The sequence below is a fragment of the Sceloporus occidentalis genome, unplaced genomic scaffold (genome assembly GCF_023333645.1).
Source record: "Sceloporus occidentalis isolate IW3139 unplaced genomic scaffold, rSceOcc1.0.p SCAF_6, whole genome shotgun sequence".
Taxonomy (NCBI): domain Eukaryota; kingdom Metazoa; phylum Chordata; class Lepidosauria; order Squamata; family Phrynosomatidae; genus Sceloporus; species Sceloporus occidentalis.
This window is the reverse complement of record NW_028316986.1, coordinates 49,439,240-49,457,540: the sequence shown is the minus strand read 5'-3', so window position 1 is coordinate 49,457,540 and position 18,301 is coordinate 49,439,240. Positions and strand designations below refer to the sequence as shown.

Sequence of the window (18,301 nt, the reverse complement as noted above, 5' to 3'; positions counted from 1 at the left end):
TTGTTCAGAGAGAGATTGTCATTGCTTCCCTCTGAGGATAAGAGAGCATGACCTGCCCAAGTTCACCCAGTAGATTTCCATGGCCAAATGGGGATTCAAACCCTGGTCTCCCAGAGTCCAAGTTGACTAGTCGAAGCACTAATCACTGCAGTGTAGCAAAGAAACTGGAGAACTGGATACTTCTATTCTGCCTTGCTTTCTTTCTTCTGTGTTACAGTCAGCCCTCCTTGGATTTTTTATCCATGGATTCAAGCATCCACAGTTTAAAAATATTTTAAAATATATATAAATTCCAAAAAGCAAACCTTGATTTTGCCATTTTATATAAGGAACACCATCTTAATATGCCACTGTATATAATGGGACTTGAGAATCCATGGATTTTGATATCCATGGAAGTCCTGAAACCATACCCCAGTGGATACCAAGGGCCAGCCCCAGTCATTTTGTTTCCTGTGTCCTCCCTGTCTTGCACATAGGAAGTCAGTTGGACTGGTGCAACACATGAGCTGGGATAATGGCTTTTACAACTCCTGACATAGGAGCCTACTTTAGTCCTGGTGCAGGTTATGTGGCATATGCAGCTCTGTCCTGCAACAGAGAGTCAGGGGGCATAGATGCAGGCTGCCACTGTGGTCCTGCAGCATTCTTCTGTCTGAGGCAGTTGTCTCATTCTGACTAGTGGCAGGGATGGCCTTGATCCAAAGTGTGTCTTTTCTGCTCCTCACACTTGGCCTACTACTAATTTTCATTCAGTTTTTCTCTGTACACCAGGGAGAAGTGGGAACATGGGTACCACCCTCCTGCCATGAGTTGAAAGAAATGTCAAACTGTTCTGAGCTGTGAGTAATTTTTAGTCAGCACGACAACTCCATTGTCCACCCAGTGGTTCTCTCTGATAATTGCACTACTCCATGGGTCCCAATTTGACCCTATAAACACAGCATATTTGGACAGCCGCTACATCCACACAGCTCTCTTGTATTCATGGCACATGCCAGGGCCTCATGTCCTGTGTTGTGTTGTTTCAAAATGTTGCACCACAGCTCTGCTCTGACCTTTTAAGTTATGACTGTCTGTCCTATGTTTGTGTGTTTTTCATGGCTAAAACAGTTTGCCTTCACAGTATAAAAACCACAAGGTCATGGCAGATGTGAAAGGGAATTTTAATTTTGAAGTGGGGAGATGGAAATGTTATATAAATGAAATACACATAGTATTTTATCTGGCTTGACTCAGATTTAATGCCTTTTATCTTAAAATAACAAGCCTGTTGTTTCAAGCTGTCAGATGTCTGTCTTGGAACTCTGGGTTAATACAGGATTGGCTTGAATATTGGTGGTATGTAGTGCTTTGCTTCCCAGACCCTTCACTTTTTGTTTGGTTTCTCTTCATTAACAGAACCTTTGTTTTTGGGTTGTTTTCCTGCTTCTATTTCTGTCTGGACCTATGGCCTGAGATGATAAAATATATAACCAACAAGCAAAGGGAAGAGTGAAGGAAAGTTAGCCAAAATTTACAATCCCCTGAAAAGGCCTGCTTTTTGTGAGAATGCTACTTGTTAACTGAGCTCAGTTTCTAGGGTAAGGATGAAGGAAGAGGAGTCCATCCCCAGTACAGGAACTTCCACAGATAGGTTTAAAGTGCTTTGATCCCTAAGTTGACCCATGGTTTGAGGCCTCATATTGATTTAATTATAGTATGTCACAGGTGGAGATGCAGACTGTTTTCTCCTTGTAATCACATCAGTACAGGCAAGGTGGATGCTTAACTTTTTACATGCTTCATAGCAGAGGTGGGGAATCTCAGGACCTGGTGCTGAATCTGTCCTTCCTGGCATCCCCATTGAGCTCTGGCAATGTACCCCCCCCCCCCCCCCGTCATGGTTTGGTGGCTTCCTAACACTTGTGTGGAGTTTTCTACTATTTTGAAAGGTTTAAATGCTTCTCCTTAGAGTTAGTTGCTGAAAGTAAGAGCTTCTACCTGAAATGTGCTGGTAATTTTGGTCCTGTCCATCTGTCCTTGTCCATGCATTAGAGTGCAGCTTCCAAGAACATCTCAGAAATTGAAGGTTCCTCATCTTTGTTTCAACAGCTCTTTGTTTTTATTTTTACTTTTGTTTTTACTTTTACTTTTGCTCCTGCCTAAGAGTGTGGTTCTTATTCTTTGTTATATGACATAGAAATTACCTCTGTGTTTTGAGTTCTTCATGACTTTTATATAGTCCAGCAGTGGCCTCCTGACTGTGCCACCATAGAGTGGCTGAAACCCTGAGTGTAGCTTACATAGCACAATGATTAATTTAGCCCAACAAAATAGAGTATGCTACCTACTTGTATAATATGGGACAATATACTCCATTACCACAGTTGTTCCTTTACCTAGTGCCTTTGTTTCTGGAGTTGTATAGATGAAGATTTGAAGGTTTATTTTCGTCCAGGGTAGAATTTAATCATACAGGAAAAGGAAAATCAAGTCCCTCTTTCTGCTGGGCTAATTGAAGAGTGTCACCATAGCAAAGCCAATCATTTCTGAAAGTGGTTGCCTACACTTGTCAACATAATGCTCTCGACAGGAGATGTTTAATTTTAATTACTATAAAAGTGCCCCATCAATCTCTCATTTCCTCCCATCTTCTCATAATGCATACACACCTACTATTTTTCAAAAAAAAATTTTTTTTTAGCTTTTATTGGAGAAGCTCAAAGCTTTCACTCCTCATCAAGCCTTTGAGCTCCTTTTTGGAGCAAGGGTTAGGAAATTTTGTCCTTAAGAGAATTAAAGCAATTTTTCAAACTCACACAATTTTTTGTTCCCTCACTCCTTTCCCCCACCCCAGCCCACGTTCAGAACTTTTCAAAATATGGTGATGATGATTTTTTAGAAAACCAGATGTGCTTTCTAGGTCTCTCAATGGCTCTCTGTGTTCCTTGTATAGTTAGTACTCTCTCTGCCACAGAAATATCTTATAACTGGCCAGCAAAAATTCAGGCCAGAATAGAGAAAATCTCCATAATAGTATTACTTCTGGATTTCAGCAACAAAACACTCTCCTGTGTAACTTTATCAAACTGGAAACGGGGGGTGGGGGGTGGGGGGGGGTGTTTCTTGTTTTTAAAAGTCCAACCATTAGTGCCATCAAATGATGTTAACCATTGGAATTAGATATCTTTCTGTGTATGGATCTTGCTCTCTCTGTGTAGATGTTTGTTTGCCTTCAAATCAATTTATGGTGACCCCATTAATTTCATAGGACTTTCTTAGGCAAGGAAATACCCAGAGGTGATTTTCCATTATCACCTTCTGAAATATAGCCTAAAGCACCTGGGCAGTCCTCCATCCAAGTACTAACCAGGCTTGACCCAGATTAGCTTCCAAGATCAGGTAGGATCTGGTGCCTTTAAGGTATCCCAGCCTTTACCAAGGCTTAATGGGAGGCATTGTTTTCTTGCAGGTTTTGTTTAGAATAGTGACAGGGACAGTGCTCAGCACTAGGAAGCAGGGATATAAAGAATGCTTACAAATTTTCTTAACCTCAAAAAGAGAGGGTATCTCTATAGACTGAGTCAGCTCATCAAATAAGTGGTCAATTCCCTTGAATTTATTTTGCATTATTGGCCTCTTTTTGCAAAAAATTAAAATGTACAGAAACATGTATTCTCTCTCTCTCTCTGGCTTTTCTTTGCGAACGAAGGTTCAGGAAGGACTTGTCCCACACTTTCTACAAGCGCTTTGATGACTAAAAAGGCCAATCTGAGATAAACAAGTCCGGTTGCAGAAATCACAGCAGAAAGTCTCCTTGGGTGATGTTTCTGGGTTTTGGTTCTTTCTGTTTTGTCATTTCTCTTTGAGACTCGTTCGACGTGAGCTTTCAAAAAAGGCTGCAGCATCATGGATAGTGCGTCTCCATGCCTCTCGATGCGAGGCCAGGGCGGACCATTGTTGGTGATCAATTTGGTCGAATCTGTGATGTTGTTTCAGGGAATCCTTGTATCTCTTCTTTGGAGCGCCCCTCTTACGCTGACCCGTGGCTTCACCGTAGAATAAACATGTATTAAAATACATAAAACTCTGGGTGAGTTTGCATAAAAGTGATGGGGGGGGGGGGTTGTGTGAAAACATTGAACATATATAGTCCCGAAAAGCACTCTTTCTCTCTCTCCCCCTCTCTCTGTGTGTGTGATATCAAAAGATGAACAAAAACTTGTATAGTGTTGGCCAGCAAGAAGACATTTTTTTACATCCTTCATTCTTCCATGTGAGAATGAAATAATTGATGACTGACAAGATATTAATAATTTTTATTTACCAAATTTCCAGAGGCAAAGTATAACTTGCTGGACAATAGCCCTGTTCTGGCTTTTACTTGAGCGCACGAGAGCTAAAATCAAGAAGGAATATGTAAGCATACATACAAACAGTATTCTGTATGCTCCCACATGCTGAGGTTCTGCATAACATCATTGTATGTTCAGTGCAAACTAATATAGAGAGTTCTTAAATGTGTTCACCAGAATTATAAGTGAGTTCACACTGAACCCCTACTTGTGTTTGTACCTCATACGCTTAACATGATACTCCTAACTCTGACCCTTATGTAATTATAGGACTTTGGGGAGTGAAAATCCATCTCCCTAAGTCAATAGTGAGAGCCAGGGTGATATAGTGGTTTAAGTGTTGGACTGTGACTCTGGGGATCAGGATTTGATTTCCTGCTTGAACATAAAAACCCACTGGATGACCCTAAGGAAATCACACTCTCTCAGTTCCAGAGGTTGGCAATGGCAAACCCACTCTGAAGAAACTTATCAAGAAAACCCTATGATAGGGGTCACCTTAGGGTCTGCATGTCAAAAAATGCTTGGGGGCACACAGCAACAAGTAACAAATCAGTAGTGGGGAACCTGGGGAGATCAAGCCACATGTTTCTGACTTGATCCTCCCAGGAGCCAAAGGTAACATGGGCGCTTTACACACGGGCCTTTGGCCCGCCCCCAGTACGTACTAGGGGTTGGCCGAGGACGCAGAGTCTAATCAGGCCTCACCCCTAGTACGTACTGGGTACATCAAAATGGCGGTGCCCAGTACACATGGGCACCGCCATTTTGACGTGGTGGACACTTAGCGTCCGCATGTCGCGGAGCGGTTATGACGCCACAAGTGCGCCATTGGCACCTTGTGGCATCATAACCGCACCGCAAAAAGAACCCACTTTCTGCAGGTTCTTTTTGCTGCACGAGGGAGCCACATGGTTTGTCTGCTGCGGCTCCCTCATGCAGCAAACACAGGTGGTGGGAGACCGCCCTTTTTGGGCGGTCTGTAACCCGCCATGGCCAACAGAAAGTGATTGTTGAAACTTTAGTCCAGAACATCTGGAGGGCCAAACTGAAATATTGTGCACATTGCATGTGCACAGTGTGACATCATTACAGTGAATAGTATAATAAATGTGCATTGACACATACACCCATCTTTATATGCAGAAAAGTAAGTATGGCGGGATACAAACCGCCGCTTTGCAGCAGTCTGCCGCCGCCGCCGGTTAGTCTGCGGGGGAGCCGGAGCCTTCACACGGCGCAGCTCCCGTGCAGACTGAAAAAGAAGCTCCAAAATGGAGCTTCTTCTTGAGTCGCGTTTGCGACGTAGCGAGGCGCCAGGGGCGCACTCGCTACGTCACAACGCCCGTGACGCGTACGGACGCTCAGCGTCCGATACGTCAAGATGGCGGCGCCATGTAGAAGGGGTGCCGCCATCTTGTACGTATTGAATACGTACTAGGGTTAGTGGGGTGCGGTATGTATCCCGCCTATGTTACCCTTAATAACTCTTGATCAGACTTAAGGGCTGACCCTGCAGGTTTATGTTGCAGATTTCTACTCCTCGCTTACCTCTTCTGGATGAGTATTTGTTGAGGAAGCTCTTAATTCTGTTTTCAGTTATAGCCTGCTATCCCAGGTATCTGTATCCCCACAGCTTACCTGTTGTGAAATAACAGTATATGCTCTCCTTGAGCCCAGAGGCCTTCTCCCACCTTACAACCTCTGCTAGAAAGCTGGAGGACAGTCTTAATAGAGTATGACAGTGCAATCGGTTTGCTTGGACACAGGATGGTGTACGTCATTTTGATGTGGGAAAGGGAAAGAATAACATCTCAGCACTCTGGAACTGTTTCCATCATGGTTCTTTCTTCCATTGAGATTCCCCACCCTCCAGCCCACTTGCCATCCCTAATGGAGTCCCTGCAGCCACTTAATTTTATTGGCAGGAGTAGCGGTGATCGTGTGCTGCTGTTCCACTTTCCATATCCTTGTTGAAACAACTTTTGCAAAATAAACAACTGTCTAAACTATTTGCTTTGGCTGAAAGTGGAATTAATGGAAAGTTTGGTGGTGGGAGGGGTGTTGGCACTGAATTCTCCAGGCCTATTATGTCACAAGATGAAGGAGTGATTGCTCAGAGAATTTTTAAAAAATAAAAATAGATTTACCACTCCTGTTTTGCAAAGTATATATATATATATATATAAAGAAAACGGCCTTTGTAGATATAGTTGAAGTGAAGGAAGCAGTCAGTCAAGGAGTAAGGCATGGTAACAGAAGTAGAGTTTACATAAATAGGAACCAAAAGCTATGAGTGCAGAAGAAATCAGTTGCTAAGTCAAGAGCTGGAAGGTGACTTAAAACCATTTAGCTGACTGATTTCAGCTGGAACCACTGAATATGGGAAAGAGATTTTAAACTCAAAAAAGTGCAGGAGAGATGGTCACTAAACCTGGACGTGACAATATAAAGCAGTGAGTCCCAAAATCATATAATTACTTGTAAAGATGTATTGGCATATAATGAAGGTAGAACTGTCCACCAGGAGATCATCAAACATGTCAGATACAGGTCAAAATCCAAACTGTTGCAGATGTTTGTAATTAACATGACAATATCTAATATCAACTCTTGCAGATGTTCATAACTAATAGCCATATGCACATAGAGCAAAAACCTATTCAGCAGCCTTCCTCTCTAATGGAACTGTGTAATATATGACTAACTGGCAAATGAAAGCAAACAAACCCAAGACTGAAGTTTCATGTTTAAAGATTGGTTGAATAACTGCAAAGCTGGAAATTTGTGTTTGACAAGTTGCAATTATGATGGCCTGAAAAAAATGGAATGGTCATAGATAGGCTTGAAATAAAATGGGAAGTTATCTTCTTCCATCCCACATGGCTTTGAGGAATGATGTTAGGGAAAATCATCTTATTTATTGGATTTATATCCCAGCTTTCTCCCAAAATGGGATGAATTGCCTTTTACTACTATAATTTTTTAAAAAGCCCTTCCGTTTAAAAGCAGTTTCCATTTCTATTCTCCTAGTCAGCTTTTCATCATAAATATCCTAATAGCACCAGATCCCATCTGACCTTGAAAGCTAAGCAGGGTTAACTTTGGTTATATTTGGATTGAAGACTGCCAATGAATACCAGGTGCTGTAGGTTATATTTCAGAAGGAACTGGCAAAACCAACTCTGAGTATTCAGAAAAGAAAATACTATGAAATTCATGGGGTTGCCATAATTCGGTAGACAACTTGAAGGCACATACACAAGTGGTCAAAGATATTTCCAATGTGAAGTCGAAGGCTTTCACCGCTGACATCCATAGTTTTTATTGTGGGTTTTTTGGGCTATGTGGCCATGTTCTAGTGGCTGGCATCTTCAGAGATGGCTGGCTTGGAAGTGAGTGCGGTATAGACAGGGTCACACAGTATATATATACTCCACTCACTTCCATGCCAGCAATCTCTGAAGATGCCAGCCACAGATGCTGGTGAAATGTCAGGAATAAACTCTTCTAGAACATGGCCACATAGCTCGAAAAACCCACAAAAAACTATCAGAAATATTTGACTGTGAATAAAAAGCCAAAGATAGCTAAGTTGATGGACTCAGAAAAACCCATTGCTGAGATCAGAATACACTGTGCAAATTAAATTGATATGCTTATATTTTTTTTGAACATAGGATTAAGATTTTTGAAGGATTCAGAAGTACAGTTTCAAGGATTTGAGTTTCAATTTGCACTACCCTTACTTAGAACATTGCATATTTATATTTCTTGAGAAATAAATAAATAAATAAAGTCTCACCCACAATATAAAGCTCTCCCAGTGTACCTATGCAGTTCAGTGAGGTGTTTATTTATTTATTGTATTTATACCCTGCTCTCCAAAAATGCTCTCTTCCTGACATTTTGTCAGCATCTGTGGCTGGCATCATCAGAGGATGCTGACCTGGAAAAGAGTGGGTATATATATACCGTGTGATCCTGGATGAGGAGGAGTGATTCCCATGTTAATATGTGTATTGTTCTGTTGTTGATGGCCTCCTCAGGGTAGGAGGTTTTGCAAAGGAGGATTAGTGTCTGCTAACTGGTGATCATTATTTGCATCATTTGAGGTTTTTTTACCTGCCTAGATTGGGGAAGTATGGAGGGGAGGAAGTAATTGAAGTCTTGGCATTGTCAGAAGGAAGGGGTTTCCTTTGCCTGCTTAAAGTGGTGTGTATGAGAGGGCAGGGGAGAAACTGGAATTTTGGGGTTCTGGTATCACTAGAGGGAAGGGTTTCTTCTGCCTGCATAGAAAAAGATATCATGATGGAGAATGAGCAAGTGGGCACCAGTAACAATGACAAAAGGGGTAACTTTGCTAGGCATGCTGCAACAAAAATGATGGGGCACACAATGACATCTTAAAGCCTACTTATCGTTAAGGACTGAGTGGGAAAATGGGTATTTTTTGCACAGCCTCCCCCCCCACCTTTTTTTTTTTTTTTTTTTTTTGCTTTTTTTAGAGCACATGGTTACTGTACAGAAGATGTGCTGCTTCTCCTCCTCTTTTGCCCTTTGCACTTGCCACAGAAGACACAGCAGGAAGTGCTGCCTCTGCCTTTCCTGATGTGCTTTTTTCATCTGGGAAGCCTACTGGAGAAAGCATGGTAGAAGATTACTGTTTTGTCCCAAGAGCGATGCTATGGACTTTGGGTGTAGTAAGGCCTCTGGCTCTCGGGAACACAGACAGAACAAAAGACTTGTCCACAAATTTCTTAAGTTTTCATAAGTTTTACTGGTTACAGACACAAATAACATGAAACTGATCTCTTCTCTCTCAATAGTCCTTCCTAAATACCTTGTTCTCTCTTTGGTGGATTCTGTCTTTCTTCTTCTGAGGACTATCTTTCTTCTTTTGTGGACTTATCTTTTTGTCAAAGGAAAATACTCTCTCCAGGTCTGACTTGGCTGAACTCTTACTACACACTGAAAATAACTAGAGGAAGACAGTAAGAGACCCTGGGATTTCCCACAATCCTTGTCTTTCTTAAAGCTGTAGATCTCTATTTCCCCTTTTAAACTAATACATAGAAAAGCTAATATAATGTCAACTAAATATATGTCTCAAGAGCATCAAAGATGCTCTGGAGGCATGACAATTACAGTTCTTACCAGTTGCTCTCTGTCTGTGTGCTTCTCTAAAGAGGAATGATTGCCCATTGGCAAGCCAAACTATTGCCCATTGCCCAGCCAAACCCCTTTGGGATCAGCAGTTAGTCTCTCTCTTGGTTCCTTTGGAAAGCATCCTACATTTCTCTAGCCCACAGAAGGTGGGCTCTGATGTTTTAAGTTTTAAATTGCTAAGAAATTTGTGGTATGTTGGGTAAAATTGCTAACTTTGTGGCTCCTTCAGCTCCTTCAGTGGCTGATAGAGGATGAAGAGAAACAGAATGTGGATATGATCCATTAGATGTTTGGGAAGAGATGTGAAAATATGTGGTTATTTTTTTGGCAATCAATATTTACTGTTACTCTTATTTGGCATAACAGACATGATACGAAAGGAAAGGGCAATGGGAAAAAAAGAAATAAGCAAGAAAATTCAGAATTCAGGTTTATTCCCTTTAAAAATTAGTACAGATGAAGTCTGTTCTTGGATATAAAGATTAGGAGCTAAGTGACATTTGTCACTACCCAGATCAACTGAGAGAGCCTAATTCTCCATAACTATTTCAACATTGTCCAGTCTTCAGGAACAGTGATATCCAGTCATGATGGCCACCAATAGAGAAGTCATGCTCCTCCATTATCTTTGCTCGTGGTCTTTCTGGCCTGGAATATTGCATTGCTTGGTCAGATGAGAAGGTGGAAGCCGCAGGCATCATCACTCTAACATAACCTTCCTCTGTATTTCAGGCTGCGCAAATGAAAGAAGTAGGCAATGAGCTCAAGGAAGTTGTCTGAAGCAGTAATAGGCTGATTGCTCACAAGCTCAAATAAAATTAGTGTGTCATTTCTTGTTAAGTCTAGAACTTCCTGTAAAGAAGTTGTGACAAGCTGGGAGCATAAAGACAGGTTTAATTTGTGATGCACACACATGTGGAGAATTAATGGCCAGCTGGCAAGAAGATAAGCTCAATAAGTTCTTCTCATTGAACAATGAGCTCCATTGAGGTGGTGATGTGTCACATGACATTTGAGCATTTTCATTACATAAGCTGTTACTAGTACAAAACTCTGTGGAAATGTATCACATGATGCCTGTATGCTCAGGATATTGGGCCCAAGAGACATAAATGAATTTCTTTAAAAGAGAATCTCAAGAAAAAAAAGAAATATTTAGCAGGATTATCAGAAGAAAGTTAGTTTTTAAAAAGAAGGTTATAAGTAAAGAAATATGCTGGAACGCCTAATGCGCCTTCTAATCAAGCCCTACATTTGACTAGAGTCACTTTTTTGGGCTACAAACACCATGCTGACTGTGGGACTTGGGGAGTCATAGTCCAAAAAGTAGTTTCTCCAAGTGCTGCTTTTTGCCATTCATGCATAAAGGCCTCTAGCAAGTCCTTTTTGATTGCAGGAGGTTAGTGATTTCATATTGAGGAGAAAGTGTGAAAGCTAAAACTGAGAGGAAGACACTTGGACTGAGAAAAATAAGAAGCTGTGATGTGAAAGCCTATGTAGAGATCCATCAAGTGATACTAATGGGGTGCTATTCTGAAACTTTATTAGCTTCATTATTAGCTCCATGAAGGTGTAGCCATGCATAGAAGAGGCACCACTCCAGATATCATATGACTTTCTGACCTTACATGGAAGCCAACATGTGTATGGTCCCACTATTCAGGCATCAGTGCTCATTGTGGGATTGTTAAAATAATGCCAGCGATGGGACTAATACTGCTGCCCCTTCTATAGATGAAAATCTCATAACACAGACAATACACAAAGTTTAGAGAAGCTGAAGCCTGATTGCCAGCTTGCTCCAATTCTGAATATGAACAAACTGGTACAATGACGCCAACCAAAGTCTCAGGAGTCCTTGTTCCTGATGGAAATTTGGGGTAAAAATCCATGGGATCTCCATACTTTTCTATTGTTAGCTTAAGTTTTAAGATTGTGTTTTATAGTCTTATCCTTCCCTATTCCAGTTAATTAAGTCTTTTTATTTCTGTCTGAATGTAAATAGATCCAAGTAAAATGCTGACTCTTTGGTTCAGTGTTGCATTAATTAGCTCTGGGTTGTTTCTTACTTAGCTACCAATAATTGAATTTCCATAGTGAGGAAAGAGGTTTTAAGGCCTGGAGCATCATTATTCTCCAAAAGGCCTTTTCAGTAATGGTGTTATGACTGTAGAGTGACCATTCAAGGGCATCTTGCCCAAACAATGATCTCCTTTTAATAAGCTGCAAAACATGGTTACTTAGGGGAACTTTGGGAGTCTGATAGTCCTGGGCCGTAGTTACTTGTACTGTGCTTTTATTTGTGTGTGTGTGCTTGTTTTATTTTTTATTGTTTCACTGGTGCCGTTTCAGGGCTTTAAACTTATTTTGTAAGCTGCTTTCAGTGCATTTTGGGGCAGAATGTGCAAGGCATCAAATGCCATAAAATAAATAAAAATAGATTTACATTTTTATTCTACCCATTTCATATCTCCTATGCATCAAAGTAGACTGGGGAATCCCATTGTTGATTAATGTCCAATTATAGTATTCAGCTGGCAAAGAGCAGGATCCCTTGGAACCAGAGAGGGTGGTAACCCTGTTAAGTAAACATTCTCCCAATGCAGCCTCAAAAGGTTTTTGGGAGACTGGGAAACTACCTAGAGTAGTTTGGTAGTTGCATAAAGGGCAATAGAGGATAGGAAGACAGTTCCATTGTGGCAACCAGAGGAACACTGCTCAGCATTTCTATTTGTACTATTTGTTATTGAAATCACAGGACACAACTTTCTCTTACCCAGGTGACCATCATTATCCTTATTTAACTTCCAGTGAAGTAGAAAAAATGAGTTCATAGGAGGTGTCTAGAAATTTAGCCATATTATTAAGTAGAGCGGGCCATGCTGACTTTCAACTCTGGGAAATGGAAGGTGTCTGCTGGAATTCAGCTGGGCTACAAGGCAAAGTGTGATATGTTGTTAACCTACCTTTTAGATGTGGCAGATATATATATTAACATCCTGAGGACTATGGAAAGTTGGATATAAGATTATTGGATACAGGCTTTCGATCAGTTATTGAAAGAACACCTTCAAACGTGAATGTTTGTATATAAATCTAAAATCATACTTGTGAAATTGTTGGGGTGTGTGTGAGAGAGCAAGTGATGCAATATATGCAAATATATTTCATTTCTGGGGACTGGTGAGAAAAATCTAATAACTGATGTATTCTAACCACATCTAATCTAGGCTTCTTTTAGCCTTCACTTTCTCCTTGTAAAATAAAAGCTATTTCTAATGTTTCATCTATTTCTTGTCATCATGGGAGTAATCCTTGCTCCCATTAACCCATCAGCCACAAGATCTGTTCTTAAGTCAGGAATCACAGTTGATCAGTTTTGCAAACACATACAGAGAAAAAGAGAGGGGGAGAATAAACCTGCTCAGGCTTGTGACTTGCTAGCCTGAGAGTCACATTTCTAAGCATCAACTTAAAGTCTATCCCAAACTCCTTTTGAGACTCCTGTTCCTCTTATCCCCAGCACACGTTGAAATGATGTAGCCACCAATTTTAGTTGGCTTACTTATTGTGTTTATAAGCTGGCCACTGGAAGTCCATTTCTTCTGTGCCATTGTAGTCTTGATTACTTCACTGTACCCAAGACAGCTTCATTTCCTAAAGATTTCAGGCTTGGACTCTTTTTTTTTTTTTAATGACCTGCTCTAAGCTTAAATTTGCCCAACACTCTGGATCATGGAAAGTTTCTCTAAGAAACACAACTGGAATGGCACATAAACTTTCTTAATATGTAGGCCTGCAGTTGCACTTAGAAGTAAAAGTCAGTAGTAATAGTATAGTATTTTGAGTGTAGAACTACAACTCTGGAAACTAAGGTTTGAATCCCTGCTTGGCCATGGAAACTCATGGGGCGACCTTGGGCAAGTCATATTCTCTCAGCCTCTGAGAAAGGCAATCACAAACCATCTCTGAACAGGAATGTGGTGAGGTCTTGTAGCACCTTTGAGATTAACTGAAAGAAAGAAATTGGTAGGATGAGCTTTCATAGACTTTAATCTACTTCCTTAATGCATCTGAGGAGGTAGGCTGAAGTCTACGAAAGCTCATGCTGCCAATTTCATTCTTTCAATTAGTCTCAAAGGTGCTACAAGATCTCACCACATTCTTGTTCAGTTAGTCTCAAAGGTGCTACAGGATCGCTCTACGTACTGATTCTACAGACTAACACAGCTATATCTTTGAATTCTACCATCTCTGAACAAATTTTGCCAAAGAAACTCCACAATAAGGTCACCTTCAGGTTGCCATAAGTCAGAAATGACTTGATGGCACACAACAGCAGCAACAATGTTAAGGCTTACTGAGGAGAGATAATGCTCTATTATTTGTTTTGTATGTTTATAATTGATGTTAATGTAATAAAAAAGATGATATAAATTATATTTACTAAAACTATAAATGAAAATAAGTATTCTACCTATTGTATATTTTTGCCTTTTCTTCCTAGTTTTAAATGTAAGTGTCTCATTTATTTATCCATCCATCCTTTCTTCCTTCCCCAACAGTACACACAGGCACTGAAGCATTTTGGAGAGAGTGAAGGTAGGATGCAGCCAGATGAATTTTTTGGCATCTTTGACACCTTCCTACAGTCATTCACAGAAGCCAAGCAAGATCTGGAGAACATGAGGAAGAAGAAAGAAGAAGAGGAGCGCAGGGCACGCATGGAAGCTATGGTGAGCAAACATCCTGGGAAATTAAAGACAGTCTGTGCAGTGGGGACATGTTTTTCATCCTACTTTGTCTCCCTGAGTGCACCCCCAAACAGTGGGATTGGCTGTCCTGCACTTTTGTCTTATTTGAGTTTCTGCCCATCCACTTTTCTGCACATTCCTTCAGGAACACATGTTCTTCTCACACCCACTTTATCCCAGATAGTCTGTTTAGTATGGTTCTGAGCATCTCACACACATTTTATTACTATAATAGTTTAAGAGTCAGTGCCTATTCATCAGGAGTACCATGTGGATGCACTGGCTGTTTCTAAAAAGTGTGAATGGTGCAGTGGAGAGGGAAATCCCAGGAAGGATCTGACTAATAGAAAGCATGGAAGAGTAAGGAGGAAACAAACAAAATAATTAGTTGTTTCCAGCTGAAAACTGCTAATAATGTAAATAATGACTTCTTATTTGATCTCTTCTGAGGTCAGATCTTGACCTGTGACACCAGAAGTCTTTTGTGAGCCACGTTGGGTCCAGTTTAGGAGAATGATGGCATGTAAATAAATAAGTGAAGCATGCTACATAAAAATGCCTAATATGTTAGTACTAGATAGGTGCCTGATATGTTAGTACTAGAGAGTTGTGCCATTGTTTATTGTTCCAGGTTAGATATTCAGTCAACATTGCCAATGGTCATTAATTCTGGGAGTTGTAGTTAAAATCATCTGGAGGGTGTTATGTTAGAGGAAGAGGTTCTAGAAGTTATTTTGCTGTTTGGTAGCAACAAAAATGGAATGGCTTAGTACATGAGACAGCTTATGCTCGTCAAGCCTATGCAGAAATTGTTCCTCTAGGTTTATGGAAATGTATTGAGGATCAGAGAGTCCACATAGGGAATCACTCTAAGCAACTAGTTCCTCATATGGATCAGTCACCATGTGACTGGATTTTTAACAGACCAACCAATTATTGAATTAATACACCATTTCAGTTCAGTGGAGTGTCTGAATTTGCTACTGCTTGGAATCTGAAACTTTTGATTTTGAGCTGAAGCTCAGTGAGAGACTTGACAACTAGTCACCTTAGAGATTAAGGAGAGAAAATGTGAGGCCCTTCAGATATTGTTGGAATGCAACCCCCATCATCCCTTGCCATCTGCTGTGTTAGCTAAGAGTGACGGGAATTGCACCATCAATTCATCATCTGGAGAACTAGCAGTTGCCCATCCACACTTTCTTTTGTCTGCCTCTCAGTTACTTGTACATTAAAAAATAAAAAGGAATAATGGCAACCTACTTCACAGGACTGGTGGAAGGATAAGAGGACTTGCATGCTGCAAACATAAAGTGATGATAGTTAAAAAAAGAAGAAGAAGAAAGCAGCTGATCCCAAAGAGTTGTATGTATGAGCAACATAAAAGCCTGAGGGCTGGATTCCATCCCCACAAACACAAATGCATTCCACTTTTTAAAAATGGAAAACTTCCAGCTTCACAGTTTACAAAGCAAATTATAGTGCTTTTATTGGATGGCTAGTCTTAGGTTATACACATGTGAAGAAGGAGAGCCACATATTTCCCATAACCTTAAACTTGATGATGTGGCAGTCCTATTTTTTTATTTTTTATTTTTGATAGATATAGAATGCATCATTACATATGTTGACACCCCAGACTATCCAGATCCCCAGCCTGCCCCATGCACCCTTGAAAATCCAGCTGTTTATGTATGGTTAGTCCTTCTAAAGCAACTTCTTACAGTCTCACTTTTTGCACAGTTGTGCCTTGGCTTGCCACTCTTTTCCTGTTCATGTGATTCTTTTCTTGAGAGAAGGGTGTTATTTCCATTCTTGAAGTTGCCAGCATGGAGTTGGCTGGGGACAAACTAGATAGTGAAAAAACACACAACTCAAAGCCATGATTCAATCCTTTCCTTGAAATCAGGGGTGTGTAATGTGCAGCCTTCCAGATGTTGCTGCAAGTTTTCCAGGTGCAAGACCTGGTCTTCTGCACCTTGTCTAGAGCTGCTGGGAGACGTAATCCAGCAACATCTGGAGAGCTACACAATTCCCACCCGTGGTTTAGTTTAAATACAAATGAGAGAAGAAATGTAATCATTAAATTAACCCTGAATTTAATCAGTAATCCCCACCCTTCTCAGTAGTGACCAGTGTTATCCTAAGGCACTCAGGATATTTCCTTGGACAAAATGGTGTCCAGGAAAATGGTAAACCTCCCTCCAGCAGTGCTGTGTTGTGGTCCCAATATGTAATCCATATGTTCTCCCTTCACCACTCTCAATTTTTATTGGCCAAAATGTGATTGTGTGAGAGCCACATGTACAGATTTATATCTTCTTATTACCTGTGTTTATTACTTGTTAAAACATTATATTAACTGAACATAAAAATAACCCTTATCCCCTTTGCATCTTCCCGCTCAACTATTATACTACAACAAAGAAAAGAATTGTGTAAAATTGATTGAAACCTCCTATTTTCATATAAATTATAAAACTGTAGTAACAGAATTCATAACAATGTTATACAACACAAAACTCCCACATTAATCCTCCCCCTTCAAATTGTACTTATGTTAACTATTCTGCCCAGTTTTTAATCTGGGACCGAATCTACACAGGAGAAATAATGCATCCTTACCTCAACCCCAATCCTGATGAAACACATGATGGTTCCTCTCCTTCCAAAGCAGAAACACCTTCTTTTTGATGCCTGAGGGCTTTAAAGTTATTTTTAAAAACCCTCCAGGTTTACCATCCTGTTTTGAGGAAGGACAAGGTTTTTTTTAACACTTATGGTTTGACCCCCAAATTGGGATCACAGTGGAATCGGGGGGTAGGGGACGGTGGGGATAGATTGGTGGGTGGTCACTTAGGTTACCTGATCAGTCTCGCCACTAAAGTGTAGTTCCCTTGCCTGCATCTGCACTGCAGAAATAATCCAGTTTGACACCACTTTAACTGCCATGGCTCAGTGCTCTAGAATTCTGGAAATAGTAGTTTGTGCCACAACAAGCTACAATTCCTAGAATTCCAGAGCACTGAGCCATGGTAGTTAAAGTGGTGTCAAACAGAATTATTTCTGCATTGCAGATGCAGCCTCAGTTTGTATTGGCATCTGGGAAATGTGGTGTTGTCCCCCCCCCCCTCTATTTTTTGATGGGATGTTTGAATGTATACATCTTCACAGTGGCATTTCACCTCCCTCTTCTCTACTGGCTTTCATTTTTTAGAAGTCCAAGTGGGAAATCAGAATGAAAGGAAAGCATAAGCTGTTGGGTTAAGTGTATGCATTGCAACCTCTCCCCCCCCCCACCAAAAAAAAACCCTCTCCGCAGCTGCTACGGTCATGTAACTAGACATAAACCGATACAGCAAACATGCAAACAGTAGAAACACCCCTTGCACTGATGTGGCTACATAATGGGGGTCCTGTGTGGCTTTGAAAAGGTGTGTGTGTGGCAATAAAGGGGTCAAACCAGGCAGTGGAGCTGCAACACAATTCTTGTGTAGACTCAACCTGGAACTCTTAATTCTTGCATTTTCATCATTAACATATTAAATAAGAGGGTACCATCTTAAATAAAATGCATCTGCTTTCACTTTTCCTTTACCCAGGAAAGCATTAGAGATCTTCACAGATAGAGTATGTTCTTCTCTATCCATTTCTGTGGAATGACACCTGTCACAAACCTGACAGCTATTCCTAATTGCTGTCTGTAGGAACATGGCCGCAGTAGGTTGCCTTATGGCTCTGTGGAGGTGGGGTTTTTTTTAGGTCTAGTGACCCAGTTTCTTCCTCGTCCTCCATCTCCTGCTGGAGCTCTGATGCCTGGATCCCCAGGGGTTCCTGTGAACTGGCCTCCCTCTGTAACCTTCTGTTTTTCCCAAGCCTGAGAACAGTTCTTCGGCATTCCGTTGGCTCCTTCATGCTGCCACTGGTTTAACCCTAACAGCTTTCGTAAACTCCAGCCTATCTAAGAAAAGAGCTGCTGTTCTCACTGTTTCTCCACCCTCCCTGCTGGAATCAGCTTAAAGTCAGAATGTTTTGGGGTTG

At 40.9% G+C, this 18,301-nt stretch overlaps 1 protein-coding gene across 2 annotated transcripts in view; it reads left to right on the top strand.

The window, feature by feature from the left end:
- DAAM2 (dishevelled associated activator of morphogenesis 2) overlaps positions 1 to 18,301 on the top strand; it is a 306,075-nt gene that overhangs the window by 281,935 nt on the left and 5,839 nt on the right. For both annotated transcript variants that reach the window (XM_089529577.1, XM_089529576.1), the window contains exon 25: positions 14,072 to 14,242. In XM_089529577.1, coding sequence (XP_089385703.1) covers positions 14,072 to 14,242 — 171 coding nt within the window. The remainder of the gene's footprint in view (positions 1 to 14,071; positions 14,243 to 18,301) is intronic.